The sequence below is a fragment of the Platalea leucorodia genome, assembly GCF_965183815.1.
Source record: "Platalea leucorodia genome assembly, chromosome: 15".
NCBI classification, from domain to species: domain Eukaryota; kingdom Metazoa; phylum Chordata; class Aves; order Pelecaniformes; family Threskiornithidae; genus Platalea; species Platalea leucorodia.
Genome location: NC_138837.1, coordinates 5,438,491 through 5,462,677, shown reverse-complemented (window position 1 = coordinate 5,462,677; position 24,187 = coordinate 5,438,491). Strand labels below are relative to the sequence as shown.

The 24,187-nt window shown below is 54.9% G+C and overlaps 1 protein-coding gene across 1 annotated transcript in view; it reads left to right on the top strand.

Annotated features, from left to right (window-relative positions):
* NTNG2 (netrin G2) overlaps positions 1-24,187 on the top strand; it is a gene marked incomplete at both ends in the record, with an annotated part of 48,069 nt that overhangs the window by 15,660 nt on the left and 8,222 nt on the right. The window contains 4 exons of the mRNA XM_082327310.1: positions 3,641-4,284; positions 17,206-17,378; positions 19,175-19,201; positions 21,156-21,302. Of these exons, the coding sequence (XP_082183436.1) occupies positions 3,641-4,284; positions 17,206-17,378; positions 19,175-19,201; positions 21,156-21,302 (991 nt within the window). The remainder of the gene's footprint in view (positions 1-3,640; positions 4,285-17,205; positions 17,379-19,174; positions 19,202-21,155; positions 21,303-24,187) is intronic.

Here is a 24,187-nt window from a genome sequence, read left to right as displayed (position 1 = left end):
TCATCTTACCGATGGCTGCCGCATGCAAGGAAAGGAAGCCACATGGCAAGAGAGCTCTTGCCAGGACGGCTCCGTGCACGCAGACTCCTGCTCATACAGAGCTGGTCTGAGCAGCAAGGCGGGTTTATCGGGGAGTTTTGTGCTGCCGCCTCGAACCAATTCCCCACCTGAACCCACCGAGATGCTGCACTGCTGCACCCTCCTTCAGACAGGAGGTGAAAATGGACCTCCAGGATGGTCTTTTCGGGACCGTCCTATTAAGCCATCTGTATGACCACATTGGCAGTAGGACCATACTGCAACACAATATGTTGCCTCAGCACAGCAAACGTACCCAGAGCACCAGTGCTTCAGCTGATGGAGATTTTTCTTCCTTTTCCATCAGCCACTGCTGTAAAGCCGCGCTAAGAGGCAGCCACATCCCCCAGCAGGAAGCTGTGTCTCATTAGCAGAGGTAAACAATTCCTCTGAACATGACGAGTCAGGAGAGCATATTAAATATGTCAATATCTTAGGTTTTTTTAATCCCTGCTCCAGAACAGCATGTCGCAGCAGGAGAGGACCCCCCAGCATGGCTCAGAGCCCCGCTGCAACCCAGCTGGCATCTCCCCTTGCTCGGGGCATCTCCCCCTCTTTGGGAGGGGAGGGGGGAGCTCCTGGGCAGGTGCCCTCACCCCTCGACCTGACCCACCTGAGCAAGCCTGACCACTCCATTGATTTCCCTTGCTCAGCTGGCACAGCTGCAAGCAAGTGAAAAATAACAGAACTATAGCCATTTGCTTTCAAAACATCCATCAAAGCATCCATTTAGTAGCCTCCCTGCTCCAGGGATGGGCACGGCACCGGAGCTCAGCAGCTCCGGCTGCAGCCCTTCCTCCCAGCGCACACGGAGATGGCAGAAGCCACCCGGCGCTCAGGTTAAGGCTGTAACAGGGGGAGCAAATCCCAGCACGGCACTCGTGGCTTAACCGTCGGGCAGGTGCGTGTCTGAGCACAAGACAATGTTGAAAACAGTATGAGTTTTGTCCCGTTTTATCAACTTACTTCTGCTGCTTTCCCTGGCAGCCTCGTGCACGCATACACGACAACGCATGCTTTATTTACAGGAGTCCCCTTTTCTCCCTAAGGCCGCCGCAAAGGAGCCTGTGCTCACGTACAGATCAGCTGCTCGCTATTTTGTTTTATCCCCGCTGCTGGCGGAGCAGCCTTCTGCCTTATTTACAGCGTGCTATTCGCACGCTGCTCAGAAGACAGAATTATTTATGTCCTCCTGAGCTTTTCTAGGCTCCTCGGTGCTGTGGCCTCCACTCGCTGTGCAAACAGTTGCTCTCATTCAGCGCGGGTCTCCGAGCTGCGAGGAGGCACCAGAGGCCCATTTTACAGACACAGAGTGGAGAAGCTCTAAGTAGTTCGCAGGACTTTTGGTTGCCCACCTGGAGGTGGCAAAGCCCAGATTTTCCAAAGCAGTTCACATTACACATGGTTTTCCACATTAAAAGCACAGCCACACTTTGCACCCAAGACCATCCATTTGTGCAAGCCAGATCCTCTCCTCTGCTTTGCCCAGGGTATACACAGGGCACCCTAAAAGCAGGTTACAAGCACTTAAGACTCCAAAAGTTTCCCAGGTCAAAGCAAGCCCATGGTGCAGGATCAGTCCCCAGCGCCATGGACACAGGAGCAGCCTTGTCCCATGCTTCCCCACGCTTGCAGCGGGGCTCTCCCTGCCCCGGGACACAAGCAGCCTGCACAGACCTCAGCCCTGTGCCTCATTTGAGCCCCCAGGTACGAGCATCAGCTCCCTGCGAGCCGGGGACCAGCAGCCCCCTGCACCCCGGCACAGCCCGGGTGCTGCAGGAGGTCCCCGGGGCCGGGCAGGAGCACGCTGCTCCCCGCACACAGCACCTTCCCACGGGCTCCCGACCACGCACAAAGCGTTCACAAACCAAATCACAAAACCCGGCTCGGTCTTACCTTGCAAATCCGCTGTGCTCGGGAGGGCCAGACCTCACACCCCAGCAGGCTCCTTGCCTCCAGCCATCAGCTCTGAGCAGCTCCAGCTGCTTTATCACCTCCTCCTCTGCCAGGTGGCTCTGCCTCCCTGACGAGGGTCCCACCACAGCAGAGCCCGCTGTCCTACCAATCCCTCTCCCTCCCCGATCCTCTGGATTTCGAGTCCGAGAAGGAAGTGACAGCAAAGAGATGCTTCATATGCAAAAAAAGATTTGCAGTGTGTTGCAGAGTATTTTTGTGGACGGTACCCACTATAACACAGCCCCACGTCATCCCCAAAGCAGGTCTGACCACCTGGTCCTGGAGGCAGGGGCTGCAGGGCAAGTAACAAAGGGCTTTAACACACAGCTAACCCTGATGCCCGCCTCCAGAACTTCAGCATTTGGTGCATGACCTTGACAATATGTCCCTAGTGCAGTTCAGCACATGTGTCCCTGCAAAACATGCAGGCTTGGCCGTGCATTGTCACTTGTGGGCAAAATGGGTTGGCTGGACCTTTTCTCCCCTTGCCCAGGCCTGCAGGCAATGAGTGACGTAGCAGCGGACATTGTCGTCTGGGTGGGATGAGCCATCCTTCCCACCGTGGTCCCTGCGGGTGGGCGAGGACCATTGCACCTCCTGCCTGCAGCTGGGGAAGGCAGCGCGGCTTGGGAAGCGCCTGTCCCCGCGGGCAGCGGGACTGCCGGGCACAGCTACGTAACTCGCTTTCTGCAAAGACAGACGTTAACTCATGTTCCCTTCTATTTGCCATGGGCACCTGGACAAGCAGCAAGTGGCTGGGGAGGGTGTTGAGGCTGCAGGAGTCCCGGGTCCCTTCTGGGCGTTGGCGGGTGGGCACAGAGCTGCCTGCCCCGTTCCCTTCCTGATCCCCTGTCAGCTCAGCCGCTGGTTAGCTTGGGTAGGTTGAACTGAGGAGTGACCAGCAATGGGCATCACATCGGGCTGCGAGGTGCACCCCAAGCGTCCCTGCTCTGCATGTCCCTGAGGCCAGGGTGCTCTCCTGGGGACGGCAGAGACACCGGGAGCACAAATCTCTGCTCTCTCTGCTACCGCCTGGTCCTCTCCCAGCTCAGAGCTGGGGAAATCGGGTTTCCCTCCTCCACCCGTGCTCAGAGGCCCTGGGGAGATGGTGTGTCCCCAGCCCATTCAGCATCAGGAGCCATCAGAGGCATGGATGTGCTTGGGGGATTTCAGCCATTAAGAGCTTGCAAGGGAGCAGGGGTGAACGCAGCTTTCCGTAGGCTTGTAACTCGGCCAGCCTTAAGCAAAGTTTCTCGGAGACCGTCTCAGGGAAAGCGCTTTCTATGAAAATTGCCCCTGTGCCAAATTGAAAGGCCCTTTCCCAAAGGGCCTTTCAAAGGAAACAGCTCAGCCGTTCTTAGAGCAAAGGCAAAGCCATGTATTTCTGTCTTAAATTCATGCTCAGAAACAGCATCATCCAGAGCCAAACCCCTGGCATATTCCAGTTCAGCCCAGCAGTTAACGTTTGACACAAGCAGCTAAAACCAGGGCCCAGTAATGGTGTGAGCTCGGCCGTGTGCCCGCCACACCCACGCGATGCCCACGCGATGCCCACGCGATGCCCAGGCGTTGCCTTCTTCTCTCGTGACCGTTGTTGTTGTTCCAGGAGAACCCGTACCTGTGCAGTGACGAGTGCGATGCCTCCAACCCGGACCTGGCCCACCCACCGAAACTCATGTTCGACAGCGAGGACGAAGGACTGGCCACATACTGGCAGAGCGTGACGTGGCGCCGGTACCCGGAGCCGCTGCTGGCCAACATCACGCTGTCCTGGAACAAGAGCATTGAGCTGACGGATGACATCGTGATAACCTTCGAGTACGGCCGACCCACCATCATGATGCTGGAGAAGTCGCTGGACAACGGGAGGACTTGGCACCCGTACCAATATTACGCAGATGACTGCATGGAGGCCTTCAGCATGCCAGCACGGAGGGTCCGGGACCTCTCCACCACCAGTGCCAACAGGGTCCTCTGCACGGAGGAGTATTCCCGCTGGGCGGGCTCCAAAAAAGAGAAGACCGTCAGGTTCGAGGTGAGGGACCGCTTTGCCATCTTCGCTGGCCCCGACCTCAAGAACATGGACAACTTGTACACCCGGCTGGAGAGCGCCAAAGGGCTCAAGGACTTCTTCACCGTGACCGACCTGCGGATGAGATTGCTGAGACCAGCCCTGGGGGGCACCTATGTGCAGAGGGAGAACTTGTACAAGTACTTCTATGCCGTCTCCAACATTGAAGTCACCGGCAGGTAACGGCTGCTGTATTTCTTTGGGCATCTCTTCTCGGAGGGATGAGAAGAGGGTTACTGCTAGAAAACTAAGCCATCAGCGTTTCTGTTGACCGATAAGATTATCGGTGTTTCTTCCTCTAATACCCTCTCTCCCAAGGCAGGGCAGCATCAGTAATAAAACAGATGTGTCCTTGCAGGGAACGGCTGGGGCACCTCCAAGGCTGTGGCAGGAGTGTCTGAGAGAAGGGCTGTGTCCTCCCGGAGCTGGCGCGGCGGGAGCTGGGACACGGCTTGGGTTGGCAGTCGGGGTCTGAGTTCCTTCTGAGATACCCTGTCCCCAGCTGTGCAAACGCGGGCAGCCTCTGCCCAAAAATCTCAGGGGCGATGCTAGGGGATCTGAGGGTGGTGGGGAATGAGGCTCGCCCCACTGAACTCCAGCTCACTGCCAGTACAAGCAGGATGGGTCATCCCGAGTCAGTCCTGGCACCCCCAGAGCAGCCCCGGCTCCGGCAGATGAAGTTTGGGGTGAGGGTAACCCCCCGACAGATCTGGGGCAGGGGAAGGCAGGAAGGGGTGTGTTTTTCCTGGTTTTTGTTTTCCATTTCTCTGTACCATGCCATATGTTACGTTATGACATCAACCGAAAAAGCAAAGTAAGGTGGAAAAATGCCGAGATGGCTAATTTCCCATCCAGCTTGTGGATTCAGCTTGTGCGAGATTTACAGGTGAGAGGGGAAAAATCTCCCCATCACCCACCCCGTGCTAACAAGAATCACCACAGCGACAGAGGAGCCGTTTGTATCGGTTCCAAACTGTTGGCTTCCGAGACTTGCAAGCAAAAACGTTTCGCAGGTGCCACCGAGGCTGGCTTTGAATGAGCTCCAAGGGGAAGGAAGCTGCAGCGAGGGATGGGAGAGCCCTTCGCTCCCGCGGGGGGAGGCGGGAGGCAGCCGTGAGGGCAGCAGCAGGCAGAGGGGCTTGGCCTCTCTCGTGGCATGGTCGCCTGTGTGGGATGAGCAGCCGTGGCTCTCAGCTTGGCTGGCAGCGTCGGTGTGCCCACCACCGGCGTGTCAGTGTGCTCACCACCGGCGTGTCAGTGTGCCCACCACCGGTGTGTCGGTGTGCTCGCCACCGGCGTGTCGGTGTGCTCACCACCGGTGTGTCGGTGTGCCCGCCACCGGCGTGTCAGTGTGCCCGCCACCGGTGTGTCGGTGTGCCCACCACCGGTGTGTCGGTGTGCTCACCACCAGCGTGTCAGTGTGCTCACCACCGGTGTGTCGGTGTGCTCGCCACCGGCGTGTCGGTGTGCTCACCACCAGCGTGTCAGTGTGCCCACCACCGGCGTGTCGGTGTGCTCGCCACCGGCGTGTCGGTGTGCCCACCACCGGCGTGTCAGTGTGCCCGCCACCGGCGTGTCGGTGTGCTCGCCACCGGCGTGTCAGTGTGCTCACCACCGGCGTGTCGGTGTGCCCACCACCAGTGTGTCAGTGTGCTCACCACCAGTGTGTCAGTGTGCTCACCACCAGCGTGTCAGTGTGCCCACCACTGGTGTGTCAGTGTGCCCACCACCAGTGTGTCAGTGTGCTCGCCACCGGGTTGCTCAGGGAGGAGCCCTGGGGAGCTCACTCACATGGGCAGAGGCGTGGGAGAGCACCGCCGCACGCGTCTGCAAGCGCCCAGGTCTCGGTGCAATGTGCTTCTCTATAGATATGTGCAGAGAGAAGTTTTACACCTGCCCATAAGAAGTACTGCCAGGCACACTAAATATCCACGGTCCTCAGAACAGGTCAGGATGGGGCAAAATAGCAAAGCAAAGAGGGTGAGGGGAAAGCAGGCAAAGGCGGGAGGAAAGGCCAGCGCGTTGCCTTCCCCTCCACCCCAACCACAGCCAGTCCTGGCCCCAGCTCCGTCTGCCGCAGCCCTGCTCCCCCCCGGGCGGCCGAGCTGCCCGCAGGGATGCTTGGTGCTACTGGCAGCGGTGGCAAAGCCACAGGGATGAATTCCCAGCCAAAGCCCACGCTGGCCGGGGCAGCTGGCAGGAGGGGTTGGAGCTGGTGTATCAATTTATCCGGGCTGGTTAAACTCTGTAGCAGGGACGCAGAGTTTTCAGCTCAGAAAGTGGTAAATTAGGATTAAATATTTGATGCCCTTGTGCAATGACCTTTGGCTTCCAAGCACCGAGGTGACTGTGCAGGTAGCCAAGGACTTGCTACTGCACCTACAGCACCTTTAGGATACCCGATGCTTTAAGATACATGTTAAAATACTCAGGGTGTCCCATGAATGCCTTCCTCCCCAGAGGCTATCACCTTTTCTGCTGCCTTGTGCCGGATATGTCACTTCAGTACTTTTAACCTCTGCTGTGCTGGTGGGATTCTCCACAAACCAGCCCCTTGCTAGTTGTCAGCTGCCTTCCTCCCCCCACCAGTTCCCCAGCATGTTTTGAACTCGCTGTCCAAATTTAATGCCGTTTAATAGCAGTGGAGATTGATTCAAGAGAGAAAATCCCTACAAACTTTGTGAAAAGAGGCACCTAGGGCAGGGGAGGAAAGCCCCTTCGAACACCCCAGGGAGAGTGGGGGCACAACCTCTATGAGACATCTGAGACTCCACAGCCGCCTGCACCCTGAGGACAGTGCTGGTGACGGAGGGTCGGGCTGCAAACGCCCGGTGGAAGCTGCGATGCTGCTTTTTTTGCTGGGGCCAGAATGAGACGGGCTGGGGTCTGTTGGCTAATTCCTGGCGGCCTCCCCCCGGAGCTGGCCCGCTGCCCCCGTGGACGGCTGCCCCCGTGGACGGCTGCCCCCGTGGATGGTTGCCCCTGTGGACGGCTGCCCCCGTGGATGGTTGCCCCCGTGGATGGTTGCCCCCGTGGACAGCTGCCCCCGTGGATGGTTGCCCCCGTGGATGGTTGCCCCCGTGGACGGCTGCCCCCGTGGATGGTTGCCCCCGTGGATGGTTGCCCCCGTGGATGGTTGCCCCCGTGGACGGCTGCCCCCGCGGACGGCTGCCCCCGCGGATGGTTGCCCCCGTGGATGGTTGCCCCGTGGACGGCTGCCCCTGTGGACGGCTGCCCCCGTGGACGGCTGCCCCCGTGGACGGCTGCCCCTGTGGACGGCTGCCCCTGTGGACGGCTGCCCCCGTGGACGGCTGCCCCCGTGGATGGCTGCCCCTGTGGACGGCTGCCCCTGTGGACGGCTGCCCGCGGCTGCTGCAGAGCAGCGGCTCCTGCTCACCTTTGCTTTCCTCTCGGCTCTGCTCACCGCGAGCTGCCTGACAGCAACTCCTCCGAGGCAGCAGGGAGGAGAGGGCTTTTCCTTGGCTGGGGACAAAGAAAACTCAGAAATCTGCTTTTTCTGGCCCAATCTCTAAGTCCTGAGCTACAGCAAGACCCAGCTTTGCCTTGCTGCAGCTCTCCCCAGATGTCCCCGCTTGCTGGGCTGGTCCCCAGGAGAAGGGGACACTCATCTTGGACAGGGAAGAAGCTGATGCCTGTCCTGGGCTGACTCTTCCAGCTCCGATGGGCGCAGGGCAGGACGACGGGCTGAGGAGCTGTGGATAAGTGGTGTATAAGGTGGAGAAGCTTCATGTGAATTAACTCTGCTCCTGTGATTATTCTGGTCCCAGCAAGCAGGTTTTTTTTGCTGGAAAGCAATCTAATTCCAGCTGTAAGCAAAGCCAGTAACAGTGCGGGGACTAAAACCAAATTAAATCTTGTGTATGGCTCAACAAGGGGGGGGTTATTGAGAGGAAGAGAGGAGAAATCAATGTGAGCCTGACAGGAGGGCTGCGCGGGGAAGGGGGAGGCAGGGCTGGGGCTGGGCGCAGGCTGCCTCTTCCAGGAGGTGGGAACAACCACGTTTGAGGAACAGGAGGGAAGTGCCTAGATGAAATGGGGGGGTGTTAGGGAGTCACTACAGGGGTCATGGAAACGAGGGGGAAGATGATTATGAAGAAATGAAGGCTCAAAGGCAAAACATAGCCAGAAAATCCCACCAGGAGAGCAGAGGCGCCGGTGACTTAGAGATGTGAGCAGCCCCAGGTGGACGGAGGAGCGGTGCCCGGCAGCGGTGTGTGCCATCAGAGGAGCGGTGCATGGCATCACCTGCGCCCCTGTATGGCGCCAGGATTTTGGCAGGCAGCTGGCAGTGCCCGCAGGACGACGAGACACTCGGCAACTCATTTCCAGTTGATGTTCAGGGTCAAGGGAAGAGCAAAATGCTTTGCCCTCAGAGCAGACCAGGAGCCTGGGTGGTTCCTCATGCTGCAGCCTTAGCTGGTGGGTTCAGAAAGGTTTCTCTGATGCCCCGGGGCCACATGCTCCTGGGCCCCCATCCAGGCACACCCCATCCTTCACCCCTCTGCTTCCCACCAAGGAAAACCCCTCACCATGATCTCCCAGAGCTTTTGGGAAAAGCAGAAAGAGATGGAGCAAAGGACATGGGAAGAAGGGGAAGGAGTTTGCTGCCTTCTCTCCTCCTGTGGGCCAGATGGACAGGGGCGGTCAAGAGTTCGCCAGGATCTCCCGAGGCTCTGGTGAATCCTGAGGGTCACTGCTCCCTTCCTGGGTGTTGGTGCAATGGGCTGGTGCTTCAGGGCCTCCTCTGCCCGCTCCGTCCGCATCTCCTCCTCCCACAACCTCAGCCAGGTCCATTTCTCCGTTCATGGCCGACAGTTTATTTTTACTCTCTTTCTTCTTCTTGGCATCTTTTCTTTTTTTTTTTCCTTCTTCCATCCTGTCCCTATTGATCTGCAGAGTAACTGGAGATGCAGAGGAGTCAAGACAGGAATAGACACGAGCAAGCCCTTGGCCTGTGTGCTTGTATGTGTGCCAGGCAGGGTGGGGAGGGGAAGCGGAAAGACTTTTCCCCGCAGATCTCTATTCACCGCTTAGTTTTGTCCTCGGTGCAGCAATGAGCTCGGTCATCTTCTCGGGAATGGGTGAATGAGCTTTTCCTGGCCGCCAGGACTGACAGCCGGCGCGATGAAAGCCGCCGGTTCTCTTTCCATTACACACTGGGTCTCTTTGGAGTAATTTTTTCCCCTTCATAACATCAGTCACCGCAGTGCTCAGCAGGGCACGCTCCATCACGGAGACATTAATAAGCCATAATTGAAGTTAATGTGCCATGGCCAGGACATGTGGATCCAGTTAGGAAAAATCAGATTGAGCAGAAGTGAATCAATTTTAGGCTGATTATTAAGATTTCTCTCCTTCATCCTCCCCTGCCCCAGTGTATGCTCTGACTGTTTGTCTGTCCATCCTGCTGGTGATGAGCAGTCCCCAGAGGACAGGAGGAGGGAGCGTTACTCATCACCAAGCAGCTCCATGTAACAGTGCCTCATCTTGGGCTTTGCTCAGGCCAAAGAGGCACCAACAAGATGAGGTTTCCCGTTTTGTAACAGCATTTCCTTTCTCCTCTTCACCAATTGCTTTTCTGAGGGTTTCCTTGGCTTCTCTTTTGCTCACACAAAAGAATTGAAAGGAAAGGCCTTCTACGTTCCCCTGCTTTGATCCCTGCCTTCCCCTTTTGTGGTTCTCAGTGCCATGCGTGGATGCTCTCTGGGAGGCTTTGCTCTCCGCATGACTTGAGTGGTGAGTTTGCGCTAGCAGAGCAGAACGAATTTGCCCAGGCTGTTATCCTGGTGCCAACAGGCAGGATCAGGCACTCCAGACCTGGAGGATCAAGGCCATCCCCCAGAGCACCTCCTCCAATAAATCAGGCTGGTTAATCATCAGTGGTACCCACATGCAGGGGATACTCTTTTCTGCCTGCTTGGTGACTCTTGAGATGCGGTGATGCTCGACGCTGTATGGCTGTTCAAGATGAAGCAGCTCCTGCTCAGCCTGGAGGCTGCCTCCTGCTTCTGTCCTCCGGGCCAGCGCAATGACGGCAGCTCAGCGCGCTTCCCCTGCGGCTGTAGCTCAGCCTGAACTGGGGGTGCCAGCACAGAGCACGTCCCGGCTGCCGCAGGCTGCTTTGCCCTGCTTGGATGTTCCTCCTTCTGGCTCTGTTGATGAAGTTGTTGGAGAGCCTCCAGCCAATCTTGACTTCTTCAACAAAGTGGTCTCTAAAAAGGAGGAAAGAAGCAGGTTTGGTCCATGGAACAGTCTCTTGTTGAGGGTCTTAGACTTTGTGTAATGAGCAATGCCCCCATTGAGCACCTTTCCCTGAGGAGCAGGGTGGGACCTGCTGGCTGCACCACCACTGCTTCGCAGAGAGGGACAAGCAGGGACCTGGGGTCCTGATCTGTGAGAGCATGGGCATCCCGAGCTGAGCCTGCCCAGCCCCAGTGCTGGAGCATCACCCCCAAAATAGCCACAGGCTCACCCAAACATCCCCTGAGAACTAGCCCAACGCCCCTGCAGCCCGCGGCCAGCCTCCGCCCGTGCTCAGCAGCTTTGGGAAGACGACGACAACCCGGGCGAGCATCGCCTGCGCCTGGCCCCGCTCCTTCCCCCGCAGCTCCTGGCAGCCAGACTTCAGTTCCCAGGAGGTAACAGCATCCTCGTGTCAAGGACGGCCAAGTCTGCGCCAACAGTGCGCCGCGTTCCTTGGCCTGTCCTCGTCTCCGTGCCGGGCAGCCCCCAAGAGCTGGATGGCTGAATTTCCCTGGCATTCCTCCAGGCTGGAATTAGCTTGAGTTCAAGCAAAATCTTGCTCTTGGTCATATAGTTAAATTAAGTTAATGCACAGCAACTGTTTGCTTAGCTTTCCTTGAGTCTCATAAAGGTTTTTACTCCCACTGCAGCAAGATGGAGGGGAAACTTGCTGAGTGGGAGGGAGGGAGTTAGCGAGAAACCCGGAGAGCTCCTCCTTCCCCCAGACACTCGTGACACTTTGTCAATAGCCGGAGACAGATGCCCAAGGTCCTATTACCTGCTCCTGGCTTCGGTTTGTGAAGGTTTTTATTACCCCTCCGATTTTGTTGCCGAGTTGCGTCCGGCCCTGAGCGGATAATAGAATTTCATCGATAGACTGAGAAGGTGATGTATGTTAAAGCACTTAATATAAAGAGACTTCTACAGGAGCCCAAATTCAATTTGACCAATGAACTCAATTGCAGGCATTATTGCATTCCAGGAGAAAGACCAAGAGCATTTATACACATTACTCTGCAAATATTTATGTGCACGTATCCGTGTGATGTCCTCTTCACCCTTCCTCCCTTCTGTTGCCCGACCCCCTAATGAGGAAGTTTGGTTTCGTGTTTGCTTTTTAAGACAGCTTTGAATGTAAATAACGTTCCACCAGTCAGCAGGATCTTGACAGCTGGCAAGTGTCAACTTATTTAAAATAAATAGCCTCTCGAATGGGAACAGCCAGCTAGCGTGCTCTCCACTTTGGCATCTTTTAAATTGTCTCCTCTTTGTAACCCAAACCTCAAATCATTTCGAAGGGCAGCAAAGAAGGTTCCTCCCCGACGGGAGGACTCATCCGTCCCTACCACACAACCAAAAGTGAAAACCCACAAGGAAAAAAAACCACTCACAACATGTCCCTCTGACCTAACCCAGGGGTTTTTTCACTTTTTTGGCTCTGCAAAAAACAGTGAAACCCAGGAGCCTCCCTCCCTGGTTTGAGTGGAAAAAACCAACGCGTTAAAATGGCTTTTCCTCCCCTTTCAGCCCCTGGACCGCAGGCTCAGTTACGCTCCCAGCCCTGCTCCTGGGATGAATGAGCCACCACTGCCTTCTTCAGCCCTTTCAGCCTTGCTCCGCTCACTGGCAATAGCCAACCTCTGCCGGAGCGATCTCCCAGCAAGGCGAATCCTAATGTAACTGCTCTCCACAAAGGGACAGTGCTTCTGTCGTGGCCCAGCCATTAGAAGCTATTTTTACCTGCTTCTGCACGCACAGATGGGCCAGAAACAATCCAAGCTCAGCGCCTGTTATGCTTTGCCCAAAAGATTTGCTCCCTGCTTTTGCTGAGCTGCCAAAACAGTTGCAAAGGCACAGGTAAAAAGTGTGTGAGCCATGGCCAGGCAGCTGCCGGAGCGTGCTGCGAGCAACGGCTGGGGATGACAATAGAGAGATGGAGAAGAGTTATTCATGTTTCCCCGAGAGCCGAGATCAGTTGAAACATCATTTTCCTTGGGGACGGAGAGGAAAGAGCTCCCTTCAAACACATGGTCCCATGAGACTCATTAAAGGCTCATCAATTACAGCGAGAGCAAACAATTCAGGGGAAAGCTATCATAAGCCTTCCTTCGGATGGCAGTCATTAGCAGCTCTCCGCTGTGCGCTGCCTCTCCGCAACGCCAGCTCGAGGGAGCGGAAAGGGAGCGGGGGGCACCACTGCCAAGCCAGTGATGGCGGGGAAAGCAGGAGCCCGGTGGCCTCGGAGCCAGCAGGAGGGGACAAGGTCTCCACAGCATCCCTGGGGCCATGCGGCCGTGCGGTAGCATCCTCATGGGTGGAGATGAGAGCACAGGCTGGACTGGAAGGAGACTTGGAAGGGAGGTGGTGGCCCACTGCAGTGGGCTTCTGTTGCCCCATGTCCTCACCCAGGTTCTTTTTTAAGGAGCTCAGGGCAAGGCAGGATTGGGCCATGGTGGGAGCTGGGCGAGAGGTGTATGGGGATGGAGCAGCTCTCTGGGTCTCCACCCAGCCAGCGGTTCCTCCAGCCCTACCCAGCACAGCAGCGGGGTCACGGCATTGGGCCTGAGCACCCCAAGGTCTGGCTCAGCCCCACAGGGAGGGAGGGGGATGAAAAGATGCTCTTTGCCTTTCTCTGCCTTACTTCCCTGCTCTGCAAGTGGGGTTACGGACAGAAAAGAGGTGGTAAAACACATAAGGATCCTTGGAAGGAAAGCAAAGGGCTGGGGTAGCTTTTTAAAATTACTTCAAAAGTCATTATTAATGAAAGCTCAGGGACAGGGGCTGCTTTCCCACTCCCAGCGTGGCTCCTGCAGGTTTGCGGCACTCACCCCCGGCTGCACCCCCTTTCAAAGCCTGCGCACAGGCGTCTCCTTCCCTCGCGCGCAGGCTTGGCACCAGACGCCTCTCCAACCGCTCGCTGCTGTGACCTCCAGGATGCTGACTTGGAGAAATGCAGGGACGGCAAACTGTTCTTTATGGCAAAAAAAAAAAAAAGGACGCTTTCCTGTAAACTTTCCTTGGCTCTCCAAGCTCCATGATGTTCCCTGGTAGAGGCATTGGCAGCATCAGACCACACTGCACCACTCTGAGGGAAGGCAGCAGCTGAAGGACCTGCACTAAAATAAACTCATAAATACCCCGTCGTGCAAACTGTAATGCATTGGGCCAGTCATTGCTCCAGCAACTTTTGTCGAGGAGCACCGTGAGCCAGTTTCTGTTTAATGCAAAACACAGTTGTGAGCACCTACTAACAGCCCAGTGCAGGACTTGGGTGTCCCCGGGCCAGGGAGGGTGCCTGTGGGTGCTGTATCTCCTCCAGGCTGTGCCCCACCACGGCCGCGTCCTACGAGAGCTCTGAATGCTCACCGAGAAACAGCACCGTCACCGCTAGCCTTGACCCAGGAGTTAGAGAGAAGAAACACTCCCAGCTCTTCAGATCACCTCTGGAGCCAAAGAGACCATCTTGCAACCAGCCCTTCGCTGGAGCAGCCCCGGGACTGGAGCGGGGCCAACGCTGCCTTCTGCAGGACACAGCGCAGGTGTCTGCCCCACTGCTGCTATTTAAGCCTCATTGCTAAGTAGCGCCTAACCTTTCCTTTCATCCTCTCTTTCCTGCGATGGCTGGCCGCCCGAGGAAGATGAGCAGAGGCAAGCAGGACTAGCAGCTCCCACCCAGGGGACTGGGCTAATGTCATTTGCTCCAGTCTCCACCAGCTGGATCTTGGCTGGGGAAAGACGCTGTGCACAGACCATCAGCGAGCGCATGTCCTTGGGCTGCAGGCCCAGAGAAGGAGGTAGAGAAGCCTGAAGAAGGGGTTAAAGCCAAGCCACCGAGCGAGAGCTGCAGGGAGGCCCGGATGCAGAAACCTTCGCACAAAATGGGGTTGGCAATCAGGGCTGGCTAAAGGCACTCAGCTGTTTGCTATTAAATAATGCAGCCTGATTGATTGGGCTGAAAAGTGCTGTGTTGCGGGGTCAGCTTGCTGGGGTTACAGTTCTCTGCTTAGATTGATGATCCTCAAAGGTCGAATTCAGAAAGCAATTCCCCGGTAAAATTGATCCTTTGGATAACAAAACTTTTGCACAGTGGCGAAGGGCCGAACAGCGAGAAATATAGTGACCTGGGCACAGGCAGGCAGGGTGACCAGCTGCCTCTGCTTTCTCTTTATTTAATTTTCCTTGTTTACACCAATTAGGAAGTGAGGGTCTTCTCTGGGAAGAGCAGTGCTCCGCCAGCCGTACCGGCGGTCCTGGGGGACGTGCCTGAGCACCCAGCCCTGTCCCCGTCCCGCTGGCAGGGAGCGTGCGGGTGCCTTTGCAGGGGAGGAGGCAGCTGGGGGCTGTCGCGGGCGCCGGTGCTGGGCTCCCAGCCCTCAGCAGCAAGCGAGCAGGGTGTGCGTACAAGCAGGCACGTCCGAGTGCCTCCTGCACGCATCCGTGCCGCGCTCTCCCGGCAGCGAGAAGGCTGGGTCCTGCTGCTTGGCCGAGGTTTTGTAGCTGGGGCCAAATGAACGGCGAGCGGGTTTCACCCTCCTGTGCGGCTGAAGCCAGCAGAAGCACCCCAAAACGGCTGCTTGGTCCTCGGCGGGGGATGCCAGGAGCAAGGATGTGCTACGGGTGGAGGGGGGTGATCGAGGCTGCCCCAGGCCACCGCGGTGACCAGGTAGTGGTCACCCAGGGCTGATGTCCCCACTGCGAGACTAGCAGGGTCAAGCACAGGAGCCAAGCGCTACCCTCCACGTCATCCCAGACTTCAGAGAAAACAAGGGGGATGCCAGGCCCTGCCTTCTTTGTGTCCCCTCCCCTGGGGCTCTTAAACTCCCCCTCAGCTTAAGGCTGCGCCCTGGAGCTGGCTCCCATCGCCTTGCTCCCACCAGAGGTAGAAGGGAGGAGAGCTGCAGCTCCCAGAAGCTGTTGCTCTGATTCAGGCTGGGCCCAGAGTGGCTTTGACCTGCTTTAACCTGCTATCTTGCCTGCTTTCCTCCCGTCTGCTCATTTTGAAGTGAGAGAAGGAGGCCACGCTGCGTGGACACTGAATAATTCAGAGTCAGGCTCCGCAGCACCTCAGGGCTGGGCATTGCCTTTGCCAAAGGGCTGGGACAGCTCAGCCGAAATCCTTCCTCACCAGAGGCTGAGGGGACACAGAGCAGCTGAAATACAGCGTCCCTCGTGTGTAGGTACCGGCCAAAGCCACTTCCTTCCCCCGGACGCTCGGATTCACGGCGTGCTCCCAGAGCACTGATGCTCGGAGGCTGTTAGTGCTTTCAGCCGTGATGCGGCATCTCCAGCTCTCGCTAACACACAAATCCAAGTGGAGCATGCTGAGTGTCTCAGCCTCTGCTCCATGGACCACATTTTCTTCCTTCCTCCCTTTTAGAGACTGCAACATTCCCTCCTGCTTGGTCAGAGACAGGGCAGGGTTGTAAGACGGGGAGTGAGACGGTTCATCCAGCTTATGCTTAGCCTCTGAGCAGGGTTTGCTAGAATTAAGGACAGGGAGAGGAGGGGGAGGGGAAAAAAAAAAAAATCATACATGAGGTCAACTTATCCAGCCATGCGTGAGGAGGAGCACAGCAAAGGCGGCCTCACTGGGTCAGGCAGGCGGCTGGGGAGCATCTCGGGGGGCTCCGAGGGAGAGGGGCAGAGGCACCAGGAGCTGGCGGGCACGCACGGCACCGGCAGCCGGGAGCGACCCAGCTTGCGGCTCCCAGCCTAATCCAGGTTGTTTATCCCAGCACAGACAGAGCATGAGAAGAAGCAGGCCATGTTCCCTCTATCTTCTCTGCAAGCCGTTTGTTCCCCACACCTCTGCATCTCTGGTGCAATTAGCCCTGTAAAACTAAGCACTGCCCGGTCGGACATCTCTACCCATTCACATAAGGCACAGCATTACTGTTTTCTAATGGTTCTGCTTCTGAGGGTGTAAATTCTTGCACAAAGCAGGGAAAAACCAGTGGGCTGTGCTAGGGATCCACTGTCTGGAATGAAATGAGAGGTTTTGGTCCCCAAAGTCTCTGATGGCCTGAGCTCGGGCCCGGGCATCACTAGAGCCACATGTGAGTTATGGGCTCAGCCTCTGTGCTCTGTGCAAGTCACCCCCGGAGCTGAGCAACAGGAATTATTGTGCACGGAGATAATTATTCCCTGCATACTGCACTACAGCTCATTAAAAGTTTGTTAATGTTTGCAAATTGCTGAATAGTGGTTTTCGTTGTTGCCTTCTCTGATGAGGCGGGGACTAAAAGGCAGCTTCTGATGGTGACTTGTTCTCTGTGTTATTTTGGTCACAGCAGGCTGGGGCTGCGCTGCACACAGGGAGAAGGGTTTGTGTTGTGCAGCTTCACACCACGGGAGAAAACGCTCTTGATTTTAGCTCACTGCACAAGGGCTGAGGGGCTGAGTCCCACCAGTGTCAGCTATGCTTCCCCATCTAAAGCTCGAGACTGTCCTCTCTGTCTCCAAGTAAATTCCTACGTCTGAGCTAATCACTCAGATTTCTGAAAAAAATGTATGTGACACCTTACTGGAGTCTCAGCTGGAGATGTTGACTTACCATTAAACGATCTGTGCTACTGCAATTGGATGGTGGGAGTAAAGTATCTCTCGTCTTGGAATAGAGACTGCAGATCCACCCTGGGCGAGGATGTGGACGTTGTAACCCCAGCACCAGAAACCTGGGGAAAACAGCTGAGTTCAGTGAAAAAATCCTGCAGAAGAAACAGGAAAGGGGTAACCGGCCCAGCCCCACCTCTACATTTTCATGCACACGGACAGCACTACGCCAGGGGCAAGGAGGAGTTGCAGTAATACCTGACAGCTCTTCTCCTGTCTTCCAGGTGTAAATGCAACCTCCACGCTAACCTGTGCACCTTCAAAGAGGGCAGCCTTCAGTGCGAGTGCGAGCACAACACCACGGGGCAGGACTGTGGCAAGTGCAAGAAGAACTTTCGCTCCAGGTCTTGGCGAGCAGGATCCTACCTGCCTCTCCCCAACGGGTCCCCCAACGCATGTAAGTAACCTGCAGCGAGCCAGCCCTGGCCGCACTCCCACCTCGGGCTGCACAACGCCCACAGATGGGAGCAGATTCTCGTCTTGTCCTTCTCCATCTCGAATCAGTGCAGGATGCTCAGCTTTCGAAAGGGAAGCGAGTATTTACCCGTGTCTTGGTACACAGAGAAATGAGAGAGGATCTGGGTGGATGCAGAGGTGACTTGTTGGCTACTGGTAGATGAGTGATGAGTCCAAATGATGGTCGAGAATAGTAAGGATAACTTTGGGGCAAGATATAGGTCCATGGCTTTGTGGCAATGCGAATTACTGTCCTTTGAAGAAGACATTATTTAGCCACCGTAGGGCACTGGCTGCCAAGTAGTCCATGGGCTCAGCACTGGCACTGCTCAGCTGCAGGAGTGCAGGTTGCTTTCTGGATTGCTTTCTGGATCCCGTTCTGTGTACGTCGGTATTTCAGGCAAGCGCCACGAGCTGCGGTCCCTCTGCGCAGCTCCAGTCTCATCCAATTGCCTGCTGGAGCGAGGCACTGACAGAAGCAAAGGCGCACAGACGAGATGAAGGATGCGTACCCACCATCGTTCGAGCAGGGGAATTGGGGCAGGAAACATCACAGATGGGCCAGTTTCTCCTGGGTTTCTGTCCAGTCCACATTAGCAGACTTGTTTAAATGTCACGGAGCCACAGTAGCCACTCCAGCCTTTCAAGCAGCAGCTTTGAGCATTACCAAAGAGAATCTTTTCCCTCCCTCCCCCCAAATTTTTTGAAAGATTTATGTGCTTTAAGATGATCAAAGCTGAAATTCAGGCTCCGAAGGCCGTGACGGGAATGTTTTGTGTGTGCCAGGGCTGGTAGACAAGCAGGTTCTTTGAAAGGGAACGAGCTTGTCAGCTCCCACCAAGCGGCTGCATTGCTTCAAAGGAGCCTGGGAGAGTTTCTCGTGTTGACAGGCACAGACATGCTGTTCTCTCTTTCCCTCCCCTTCATTCCTTGTGTCTCTTCCTATATTTCTTTCTCCTCTGCTCTTTCTTCTCCCATTCATCTCTCTTCCCATCTGTCACTCAGTCTTCTTCCCCCACCCTACCCCAACTCTCTCTCTGTTGCTTCTTCCTCTCCCATCAACATCATCCTCTTCCTCTGCAACAGAGGCATTTCTCTGAAGTCCTCTCCTCTAGATTGTCCTGCCTCTTCCATCACTGGTCCTGTGCTTTATGTTCATGCAAAGCTGAGACTTTCCATTGTTCATCCACTTGTTACAGTAGGGAGAACCATGGCCATTAGTCTCCTGGGTGCCAAAAGCTGGTCCTTGGATGGCCTTTGACTGGCGGGTTTGAAGCCGGTGGCTTCACAGCGTCGTGTTGAGCAAGTGCTGCAGTGGGAAGGGTGTTCAACCCTTCCTGCTCACAGAGAACTGCTCCAGGTTCAACAACCTGGTTCAGACCCCACAGCTTGTACTTAGCCCAGTGAACCTCAGAAGATGTGTTTGTCCTTTGCTGGGCTTTATCAGTAGGTCAAGGAAATGGTTAACAGAAAAACCCATCAGCAAGAACCACGCTGGTTTTTCTTCCCTAGGTGAAAGGCTTGAGATGCCAAGACCCCAGGCAGCACTGTCTGGTTGCCTCTGTGGTTTGACAAAAGCAGCTTTTAAGATGTTGCAGCAAACTGATATGCCTATGAGCAAGACCCCTGCTAATTAACTGCTGTTCGGTCCCGCGTCGTGTATCTGTGTGATCTGCTGGTATCAGAGCCGATGGCATCCTGCTTCCAGTGACCGGGCTTCTTCTTGTTTTTTTCCAGGTGCAGCTGCAGGCTCAGCCTTTGGCAGTAAGTAAAAATATAACTGAAATGCTGGCATTTAACACCTCAGTGCATGGTCCTTGTGGATGTCACTAGGAAAAAAAAAATTGTTATTTTCTGTCCATTATCATTTTCCAGGCAATAAGTCTTCTCTAATTATGCCTCATTTTCTGTCCTGTCAAAGAGTCTTATATTTTCTTCCTTTGACTTCAGTAGACTCATTTTGCCTCTTCCTCTGGCATGGTTTCCCCCCATGAGGTTCGTTAGTATGGCAGCCGGAAAGGAAATAAAAAAAGACTCTTCAAAACCACCAGTGCTCGCTGTGAACTTTTGCCCCCCAGTATTGCAGACTTCTGCTCTGAGAAGGAGCTGGGTTTGAATTATTTGGCATAGCATCCAGTCTGGGTCACCTTGGGCTATCGATAAAAAAATACGTATAAAGCGTGTGTACATCAGTATGTACATGTGTATGTGTATGAACATATGTCTACGAAGCGTCGGCAGCAAAGACGGTAGAGCTCAGCGGGGATTTCTATTGAAAGATTGATGGTACGATAGGACTCCTTACTTAACAAAGCTGGAGGTAGTTTGATATCAAAGATCCTTGAGTTTTGGGTGAGCAGAAGCCTGGGTTTGAGTTTTGTGGCTCGGAATTACCCTCCAGAAGAAACAAATCGGAGAGCTGAATGAATAACGAATTCTTTGGTTTGCAGGCAAGTGGAAAGACTTGGAGGAGAAACAGTTTCAGGGAAATGCAAATGCAATTAGGAAAAATGCACCTAATTAATTGAAAAGTAGAGGACGTTTTTCTGGATAAATGAACCATATTTAGATTTTAAGCAGTTAAATTTAAACGGTTAAAAACTTCACATAAAAATTAAAAGTCTCCCTTAAGTAATTTAGGATTTAAAAAAAATTAAATGTCTTAACAGTCCAAAATAGTCTTTGCTTTTCGGGTCAAAACCATTTTGATAACTCTTTTTTTCCCCCTTAACAGAGCTCGGCATTCTCAGTGCTACCTTTCTTTCACTGGAAAATGTTTCCCTTCACATTTTGCTGCTAGGGAGAAGCTGAGGGGGTGCTGGGAGCGATGCGCAGGAGGTGGACAGGAGGGATTTGTGTCCAAGGCCAGTTAAGGAGAGATTATTTAGCCTGCATAGGAGACTAGAAGTGACCTAAATTAAGTATTTAAACTAGCTCAGGGCTATTATGAAATTAAGCATGATAATCTGCATGAAGCAGTGGGACAAACAAGGACAGGAGGGCAGCAGGTGTAAGTTAAGTAGGAATTTGTGTCCTGAGCGTTATTTTAGTTCAGGCTGTTGTGGCGAGCGCGGTGGGGCGGGCGCCGCACCCGGGCTCCCTCCTGCTCAGCTCCCCGGGGGCTTGCTGACGTTAAGCCATCGATTAATTTGCCCTGCTGAATGAAGGGTGCCGGTGGAAATGAATACATGCCAGTGGTACGGGCTGGTTTTGCTGGTGCCCGGTAGTTTGCTGCCTGTGGGGTGGCAGAAGGGACTGGTGCTGTTTGTGAAGCCGGGGTAGGCAGGGCTCTGCCAGCTGGCACGCAGACATCAGGCAGTAGAAGCACAGCTCCCGGCAGGGCGGGCTGGGCGTCCTCTGCACCTCCCGCCCGCTCTTCGCCCCATCTCTGCCCAGGCATGCTTTCATTTTCCCTTTTCAGCTTAATTGGCAATTAGTTTATGATAGAGCTGTAAGTATTTAAGCCAATATCTGCACCAACAGAGTAAGCTGATACAGCCACAGCCTCCGGCCCCTGCACGCACGCACGCGCTTGCTGCATCCAGCGTCATCGAGCCGCCATCGCCTTAATCCTCTCGGTGCCCCAGTTGTAACCGCACTGAGAAATCGGTCACCAGTTCAGCCCCAGCAGCAGCAGCCTCACGGGCGTGCGGGCTGGCAAGGAAACCCTCCGTTCCCCCCCAGTAAGTGCCTCCCACCTCTTCTCTTTGCTTGCTAGCATATGAGCGACCGCAGCGGGTTACCACCACAAAAACCACCACCGCAAAAACGACCACCACAACAACGCCCACCACCACCACCACAACCTCAACCACAACCTCAACCACCACCACCACCCCCCTACCTGCCACCACCACCCAGCCAGGTGGGTGCCACGCTCCCTGCCTTGCTCAGAGGGCCACGACTCCACCGCTGGGCTCCTCTTTTCAGCTGCTTCCCATCCCGGCTCCTCCGGTGGCGGTGGGGGACGCATGGGGCTGCTGTGTCGGTGGCCCTGGTTATCTGCTCTGTAGGACGATAAAGGGACATGGATAAAAATCACCCTGACTCGGTTCACATCCCCCAGCCTCTGGGCAGTCCTGGTTTGCTGGTCTCTCTATTCAGTCCAACAGCACTTTGACACATGTAACACAGGCTAGGAGCAAGCTTTATGGTCCCTATAAGAGCCAGCCACCATGAGTCCACCTGAAAGCCAAGAGACAACCAGGCCATGGGCTGACATCCCCCCTCACTGGCTGATCTCACTCTGCTGTTGCTGTTATCATCAGGGCAGCAAGAAGTGAAGCCAGGACTGGATGTGGGAGAAGCAACGCTTTTCCCTTTTTTTCTCTCCATTTTGTTTTTTTAAAAAGAAAAGGTTTTCAAAATCCATCCCACCTAGAGCCACTTGGCAACGTTGTCCTGCACAGGACTGGCAGGGCTGCAAGAGATGCTCTCCTACAGCTCCCATCACAAGGCAGGGCAGGAAAGCAATGAAGGCTTTACTGTCTCACCGTAAAATTAAACCACGTATCCAGTCTTGCCTGGCTGGAAGGAGCAGGGAGTTGTCCCCCATCCTGCTCTATCCCTGACCTCCACATGCAATACCAGAGCAGGCAGGAGAGCTGCCCCCGCTGTACTTGCTGACTGCTGCTCCCAGAGAGCGATGGGGAAGGCTGGGTGCTGCTCTGCCCCACCAGCCGCTCGCTTGGATGGGGAACCTTCCCTGTGGAGGGCTGCTGCCTCGGCACGCAAGCAGCCCGACCCGGAGCAGCCCTCAGGCTTTGCTAAGCCATGCCAGGGACAGGCCGTCGGGTCAAGGGAGAAGGTGGCTCTGTCCTTGCCAGCTCTCCCAATCCTGCATCAAGTCCCTGTGGATGTAACGCAAGCTGGCTGCATCTTCAAGGGCAGTTTTCCTAGGGCAGAGCGGCACTCTAACATTCCCCAGGCGGCCGCTGTACGAGCAGCCAGGGAACGCGCAGGGCTGGAGCTTGCACACGCGCCAGAAACACCCTTTCCTAATTTCTAAAATCACCCTGTGGAGAAAAACTTTTGTCCTTTTTCTGGGGGTTCCTCCTTCCCTCCCCCTGCGAACAAGGAGACAGCCTTTTCACTTGTCTTTTGGAAATGAGCAGATAAAACTTAACAGCAGGACATTTTTTTTTAAGCTTCTCATGGGGGAATTAGACACGCATTCCTCCCCTTGCCATGCTTTCTGGGCCTGATATTTCCCAGGAGGACGTTTTACACCCACAGTATGTTAGTAACAGTCTGTCTGGGGGAGCTGCCAGAAGCCAGTCAAAGGGATGAGGAAACTTGATTGCATGTTTATGCAAATATAGATATATTCATGGAAGTACCCTGCTTGAGTAGTTAATCGGGAAGCCGAGGGTTTAGTTCCAACTTCCATGGAGTTGGAGTGACCCTGGGCAAAAGAGTGGAAGTTTCTCATCTGTTAAGAAGTGCTCCTCACCCAGGTCCATGTTGTAGGTGAGCAGGAGAAGGCTCATCCACCACCCCTGCCCAGAGCTCACGCCATCGCCTTGGCCCCAGCAGCAACAGGGGGTCATGCCTCCATCTGCACCACACACTTGGGGTCATTTGATTTTTATCCATGCTCACCCATAGCAACATTTTAGGTCTATTTTTCTACAAGTGCTGTGTACGTGTGGGTGGTGTGTTTAGTGTCTATCTTGTGTATGATTTGCAGTGCTCTGCCTCGCTTGTGTCGTACATCTGGGGCGGGCAGGATGGCATCTGTGTGGGGTTGGGTGGTGGTGGGGGACAGTTTCTCCTGCCAAACTGCCTTGAGGGACCCAGGAGACGTCATGCACCTCGGGGTTTATTCCTTCTCCAAAACCTGCTTCCTGGGCGGAGAAAATGTTTTCATAATGCTTTCATTAACTGATGGCAAGGGACAAAATAAATAAATAAATTGCAGTCCAGCCGCCACATCTCTGGCTTGATACGGTCAGGGCTGAGCTCGGAGCTCCTCGCCCCTGTCCAGCCCCCCGTCCATGTTTCTGCACAGCCAGGTCCGACCCCGGACTGGTGTGTCTGGGGATGGGGACAGCCCCTGGAGGGGCTGCTCCAAATAAGAAGGTAGTCAGGGCCAACCAGCAGCTCAGGGACCTGCTCTCTTACCTGGGCAGCACGCTGGGTTTGGTGCCGAAGGTCCGTTGTGTGCCTTTGACCAGCAACAGGGAATCAAGGCACAGCCTAATTCTGATCTGCTTTTGACCAGAGACTTTCCACCCCCTCCAGTCCTGCAAAATATAAAGTACTTCTTTAAGCACCATGACGTCCCAAAGGGGCCGTGAACGTAACTCGCTTGGACCTCAGGGAAAACACCTTGCGAAAGAGATGACCTTTGGAGCTCCTGGTAAGACACCCGTTTGCAGGAGACACAATAACCCCAAGCTGGGTCAGAGTCCCAAAGCGAGATAACTCTGTCATTACCTCCCTTCTCAATTTTAGAAGCATTAAACAAATCTCTCCTTGCTTTAAAGCCAGCTCAGCCAGCCAGACGTTTAAAAAAAAAAAAAAGTCCTGTTAGGGCCCTGCCCCATCCCTGTGCTGTTTCACCCTCTAATTTACACACTGTCTTCTGCCCTCTGACTTTCTGCTTCCCACCATAAGCAAGCATCACCAGACCAGCCGCCGAGTTCACTGCCTCTGTGCCCGTGAGAGAAACACAGAAAAAAACAGGTATTTAAAGCCAGACTGATGTGTTTTTCCCTTCTCCTTCATGCCTCCGCACACTAGTGGGTA